The sequence below is a fragment of the Rhinolophus hipposideros genome (genome assembly GCF_964194185.1).
Source record: "Rhinolophus hipposideros genome assembly, chromosome: 15".
Lineage (NCBI taxonomy): Eukaryota > Metazoa > Chordata > Mammalia > Chiroptera > Rhinolophidae > Rhinolophus > Rhinolophus hipposideros.
The window spans coordinates 28,247,810-28,254,731 of record NC_138061.1 but is presented as its reverse complement, the minus strand read 5'-3'; the positions used below and the strand labels follow the sequence as shown (position 1 = coordinate 28,254,731).

General features: G+C 45.6%; 1 protein-coding gene across 1 annotated transcript in view; it reads left to right on the top strand.

Moving 5' to 3' along the window:
- The first annotated feature begins 3,974 nt into the window (after positions 1-3,974).
- The window catches only part of TBC1D12 (TBC1 domain family member 12), an 87,123-nt gene continuing 84,175 nt past the window's right edge, over positions 3,975-6,922 (top strand). The window contains exon 1 of the mRNA XM_081074699.1: positions 3,975-5,294. Coding sequence (XP_080930825.1) covers positions 4,126-5,294 — 1,169 coding nt within the window. The 5' untranslated portion in view covers positions 3,975-4,125. The remainder of the gene's footprint in view (positions 5,295-6,922) is intronic.

Below are 6,922 nucleotides of genomic sequence, written 5' to 3'. Positions count from 1 at the left end.
TTTTTGAAGAATAAAGTCCCCCCGTTTCATTTTTCTAAATAGGATTTTCTTCATTTTGAGTTTGTCAGATGATTTTGTGTGATGAGGTTGAAGTTATACATTCTCGGCCACATCATATCTTTCTCAGGGTGTCACACCTCCAGAGTGTCACATCTGGAGGTGCACAATGTGTAATCTTCACAGCAGCTTGCTTCTTCAGGGAAGCAGAGAGATAAGGTTGTAGCTAGCTGTAAAACAGTATTTCTCAACGTTGGCTGCAAATTAGAATTACTTGAGCAGCTTTTAATATCAGTGTAATGGCCCCTGCTCCAGGGATGTTAAACTTAACTAGACTTAGGTGGGCCCCAGACACCAGCATTTTTAAACTTTTTTTTTTAAGTGTGTTTTTCCAGGACCCATCAGCTCCAAGTTAAGTACTTGTTTCAATCTAGTTGTGGAGGGCACAGCTTACAGTGGCCCATGTATGGATTGAACCAGCAACCTTGTTGTTAAGAGCACTGTGCTCTAACCAACTGAGCTAACTGCCCCCCAACACCAGCATTTTTTAAAACTTCCTAAATGTTACTAATGTGTAGCTAAGTTTGAAGAACATTGCTCTAAGGTTATGTGGGTGGTGATGCTGGTGATTTAACATGGTAGAAGGGAAAGCATGTTTTAATGCAGTTTGGAAATCCAGTATAACAAGAAAAAGGTTGAGGATTAAAGAAAGATATGAGGAATTTTGAGGCCTTTTGTTTGAGGCCTTTAAGAAGTACAGTTGTAGCAAAATAATAATGTGGGATAATGGTACCATATTTCACCCTTCAATAATGAAGATTGGGTCATACATGTAGAATATGACCAACTGTATGTATTTTGAGAACTTCTGTGAAAGTCAAATTTTCTTAGAAAATGTAAGAATCCAAGTATACCAATAGTTTTCCATATTTTAACTAAGTTAATTAACATTTTACAGCAGAGATTGCAAATATTCTTTCTAATCATAACAGTTTCATGACTTACAGGAATGTGCCAGGATGTGTTATCCATGCCCAGAGTTGTAGTTATGTAGTAATAATGGTATCAAAAGTTTTTAATGTCAAGTTCTTAAGTGCAAAAAGGATATGCTACACTTTGAAAACAAATATTTTTTCTTTGTAAAATAAGATATGATATTACTTATCAGATAAGATAGAAACTTATCTTTGAAAGTGGGAAATAAAACCACTAACCACTAACAAGAACCACTAACACAATTTAGGATTATGCAACACACATTATTGTATACAAAGTCACAAAATATAAATGTGTTTCAGTTTTGAAGTTTGCACTGAGAAAATAGTGGGGTTGTATGAGCCAGTATGATTCAGGAAAATCTTTGCTGCTATTGACCATGGGAGAGGAAGGAGATGAACACAATGAACCACTTAGAGAAACTGGACTTTTAAAATGGTCTGATGTCATTGATGGAGAAATAGAGTGGTAGCTAGAAAGGAACGTTAACAAGATAGTTAGGAAAGGTTTGACAGCTGGCAGAAAATTACAAGGATGAATTCTCTAGGCAGAGAGAAAAAGGCTGAAAAGACAAAAGGTTGAGATTAGACCATTATATAACTACACTTATGTCTATACATCTCCTATATTAACTTCAACACTTAATTGAAGTAAAATTCACATAAAGCCATTTAAAATGTACAATTCAGTGGTAGTTAGTACAATCACAATGTCATGAAATCGCCACCTGTATTTCGTTCAAAAACATATTCATCACCCTCGAAAAGAAAATGCCATATTCTTCCCCCAGCCATTGGCAGTCACCAGTCTGCCTTCTTCCTCTGTGAATTTGCCTATTCTGGATAGTTCATATAAATGGAATCATATAGTACGTGACCTTCTGTGTCTGGCTTCTTTCACTCAGCATAATGTTTTTGAGATTCATCCACTTGGTAGCACATATCAGCCCTTCATTCTTTCACGTCTGAGTCATAGTCCATTGTATGGCTGTACCACATTTTTATTATCCATTCCTCTGTTGATGGACATTTGGATTGTTTCCATCTTTTGGTTTTTACGAATAGTGCTGCCGTGAACATTCATGTACAAGTTTTTGTTTGAACATCTTTCAGCTCTTTCAGGTATATACCTAGGAGGGAAATTGCTGGATTCGCTAGTAATTCTATGTTTAACTTATTTAGGAACCATCAAACATTTTCCACAGCAGCTGTACCAAACATTTTCCACTGCTGCTGGTAAGAATTTTACATTTCTACCAGTAATGTATGAGGGTTCTACTTGCTCCGCATCCTCCGAAACACTTATTTTCCACTTTTTTGGATTATAGACATCCTAGGAGGTGTGAGTGCTATCTTATGGCTTTGATTTGCATTTCTCTAGTGACTAATGATAGGGAGCATTATTTTGTATGCTTATTAACAGCTATTAATTAGCATATCTTCTTTGAAGAAATGTCTGTTTAAGTCTTTTACTCATTTTATAATTAGGTTGTTTGTCTTCTTGTTGAGGCGTATGAATTCTTTATATATTCTGGATACTAGACCCTTATCAGATATATGATTTGAAAATATTTTCTGTGTTCCTATATTAACTTTTCCACCTGTGTTCTGGAAGTCATTTCTTCTTCTGAAAGATCTTGACAGTAAATTCATTGCTAACTATGCCCATGCCACTTAGTTGTTTTTTAGGGCCTTCAAAAATGCTCACTATAAGACACACTCTATGATTCTTAAATTGAGTGCTAAGTACATGGATGTCCCTTTTTTAACATATATATTATCACTCATATATAGGTTATATTCATTCTTGTGTATATGTGTATGTTTATAAGAAAAAAATGTTAAATTCTTGATAATACTGCTTCCTCTAATTACAACTCATTCTATTTCTGTCCTCTCTTTCACTTACATACTTCTAAAATGAGTGGTCTATATTTGCTGTTTCATTTTATCCACAACTAGTGCCACTTTAATCCCCTGCAGTACAACTACTTTGTCCATCCTGAAATGACACTTTTGAGTCTTTGCCCCACTTCCATCTTTATTCTTTTTTCTTTGACGATGTCACTCATGACTCTCCTAGTTGCAGTATGCAGATGACTTTTCAATCTGCACCTCGAAACCCAAGTTTTAGACCGCTAACTATATACTGGATAGTCCCAGTCTTTTACTTTACCAGATATATTTTCCCTATTGAGTAAGTTTTTCCAATCCCAATCTATTTCTTCAAACTGCAGCAGTTTTAGTCTCAAGAGTTTTGTAGTAATTGCTGGTTCCTACCTCTTCAATCATTACTCCTTATAACCAGTTATCACGTCTTGTGATTTTTACTTTATTTTTGGTTTGTTTGTTATAATCAATGTTTATTTAAGAATCTGATAAATTAATGTTTTTCACCAACTCGGGGAGCAGAAACCTTCACAGGATTCACAAACTTTTGCTTCAGTGCTACCTTGGTGGGAATCTTAGCAGCAACCATTGCTGTCTTTTTAGATGCTTGATGAGCCTTAAAACTAAGGAACGCCTCACGAATTTGCATGTCATCCTTGAGCAGGGGCCACGCTAATCTTCTTTGTATCATTCCAATTTTAGTGCCCAACCAAGCGCTGATTTTTGGTTAAACACACTTCATTTCCACTCAATGGTTATCACCCGATTTTAATTTATTATCACTGGGTGCTGGAATTATCTCAACAGCCCCTCTCTGCCTAACTCTACTTCCTCTCCCTCCTCGAGTGACAATGGAAATCTTTAAGAAGAGCGATGCTATGAAACATGGTAGTACATAAGAAAGAAAACTTCAGTAGTATTGTGGAAGATGAAGTGGAGAAGGAAGGGTGTTGACATGAGACGATGATGTCCTAAATTGTGGCCATGACGATGGAGAAGGTGGATGTAAAAGTGTCAAGTTGACTGGCAACCAGTTAGAGCTGTAAAGACGGATGTACATCTAACATCTTGTATTCTACTCCCATAAATTAAATCAAGTGAATTTTTGCTAAGTGAGGCATACCCGTGCTTCTCTAAGAACTGTCATGCTGGGAGTGGGCCAACTAACCTCCGCCATCCAGATGGCGGATCCCAGATTGGCCGCCGGAGTGTTACGGAGCGGGGCTCTCTAGCTGCTGTCTCTATGGTTCGCGGAATCTCCAGGTCGGGCCTTGACCGGTCCAGCTTTTGCGCGTGCGCAAGCCCCGGCGCGTGCCCGCCCTCCCGCAACTGCCCACAGCCCGGGTGGGAGGGGTGGGTCTGGGAAGGTTGCGGCGGTGGCCGCCGCGGCCGCAGCACCCGAGGCTGTTCCCGGGCCGAGCCTGCGCCGGGGAGTCTTCCGCCGCCTCCTCGAGTGGCGCGGAGCCGGCCCCAGATGGTTGGTCCAGAGGATGCCGGAGCCTGCTCGAGAAGAAACCCCAAGTTGCCCCCTGTGCCGGCGCCCGAGCCGGCGGGCCAGGACGGGAAGATGATCCGGGCCACGGGAGGCTTCGGCGGAGGCGTCGGCGCTGTGGAGCCGCCGGAGGAGGAGGAGGAGGAGGGGGAGGAAGAGGAGGAGGACGAGACGCCGCCTCAGCAGCTCCTGCGGCGTTACCTCGAGGCGGCCGGGGGGCAGCCGGAGCCAGGGCTGTGCTGCCGTCCGCTCGCCGCCGGCCCGCCCCGCGCCCCTCCGCCCTCGGCCGCCCTGCGCTCGGACGCCGGCCCCCCGGACGAGGGCTCCGAGCGCGGAGGCGCGGAGGCGGCGGGTGCCGGCGTACCGCGGTGCGGCGGCATGACCAACGGGGACTCGGGCTTTCTGCCGGGCCCGGACTGTCGCGACCTGGACGAGACCCACGGGCTGGCCCGCGCGGCCGGCCGGGAGCCGCGCCACCGCCGCCTCCGCCCGGAGGGGCCTGGAGACGAGGGCGCGGACGGCACGGGCGGCAGGGCGGACTGGGCCGCGCCGCTCGAGGACCCGCTGCGGAGCTGCTGCCTGGCGCCGGCCGACGCCGAGGAGCCCGAGGGCGCGGGCGGCGGCAGCGAGGACTCGGAGCGGCCGGGACCCGGCGCTGGGGGTGCCGAGCGGGGCGCGCGCCCCGCCGCCTCGGCCGAGAGGACTAGCGGGGGCGCGGGCGCGGGCGCGGCGCTGCGCCTCGGCTTCTCCGACGTCCACTTGAATCCTCGGAACACGTTCGAGGTGAGCCGCCGCCAGAGCGCCCGCGACCACCTGCCCGCGGCGGGGCCGCCGGTGCCCCCGTCCGCCGCGGAGCAGGGCCCCGCGGGGACCTCGGCCCGGGCTCGTCGGAGCGGTGGCTTCGCCGACTTCTTCGCCAGGTACAGCGCAGGCTGCGCCGGGGCTCGGGGCGGGTTCGGGCCGAGGCCGGAGCGGGCCGAGCGCGGCGTGGGGGCGCCCCGCGCCTGCGCTCGTGCGCGCCGGGACTTCGCTGTGATTTGTCACCCGGGGAAGAGGAACTGGGTCCGCCGCGTGCTGTCTGCAGGAGAAGTTTTGAGCTCTGGGGAGCGGATCTTTCTGTTCCGCTGTGGGCTGGGGGCTGTACCTGCCGTCACACCTGGTGTCTGTGTAGTCAGGGTCCGCCGGCGTGGTAGTGCCCTATCGATGCCTGCAGGTTTGCCTCTTCCGGAAAACCAGGCAGCCCTCACTGTCCTCAATTTAAAGAAAAAAAAATAATTGTGCCACAAGGATGAGGGTGGGCGGGATGGGGGGGGGATGGCCGTACGTGTGCAGGGGTGTGGTTGTGAAAGAGAGAGGGAAGTCATTTTGCAGAGCTGTCTGCGTGGAGTCCAAATCCATTCAAGCAGTCGGGGAATTCTTGAAATCAGAAGAGGCTGTGTTTCATAGTGTTGAACCGTTTCTGTCCTGGCCTTTATTCATACGGAGTTTGGTGTGTAGAATTTGATCCCAGCCTTTAAAGCCAAGTTACTACAGCGGTGTATCTGGAACACCCCTCTTCTCTACTCCTGCTAGATAGGCCTCTACTTTTTCCAGCAGCTAATTTTTAATTTTTTATTGTATTGTGTATATCATTTGACCTGCTGTTCTTGAAATTAAGTTATGATGGACATTGTAGATTTCAGAACGGGGCTTTGTTGGTTTGTCAGAGATAAGTAGTCAGAAAATACTCTCTTTAATGCCCGTTAATGAAAAGCAAAAGCAATCTCCCTTGAGCCAGATTTTGACATACGTTTTTTGAAAAAAAAAAAAAATGTGTAGGCAAATAGGAAAGTATTCTCAACTTGTAAAACCCTCTCAGACTTCTCTTTCCTGTGTTTTTGTTCCTTTTTCAGAGATCTTGACAACAGAAATAAATTCTGTAGCTCAAGTTTTAGAGGATTATACAATTAGTGTGCATTGTAGACGCACTGGCACAGTTTTCTGATTACAATGAATAGTTCTTATTCCTTTTTATATTTTATTAACCCTTGTTTTTTCTGCTTGTATAAATTTAAAAATAAATGACAAAGTTTAAATGAAGATCGGGAAATCCCAATTTTGTATTACTCATCAGACAAGATACATGGAATGCAGTGAGTTCTGCATTTGTGCCTGGAGTAGTTGCAAAAATATGCCTAAAACGTGTAGTGGCAGTATTTTAAAGCTCTCAAGGTGAGTTAAGTGTATGTATTTGTGACCTTGTGTGGCCTTTGGGTGTTTATTGGTCATGTTTTGATGTCAGGTGTCAGGCAATTTCAGGCCTGGAAGGGACTTTGGAGATCACTAATCCAACCTGTATACCCAGAGTGCTTGCTCTGTGCCATCCATTGGGAATGGAGGTGATTTGGACAATGTTCCCTGACTTGAAGATGGAGTGCAGGCTACTGGGGATTAAGTTTGATGACATATATATGTTATATACACACACACACATATATATATATATATATATATATATATATGCATTGCAATTTATGAATAATAACAAGGCAAAGCTATCATAAGAGGC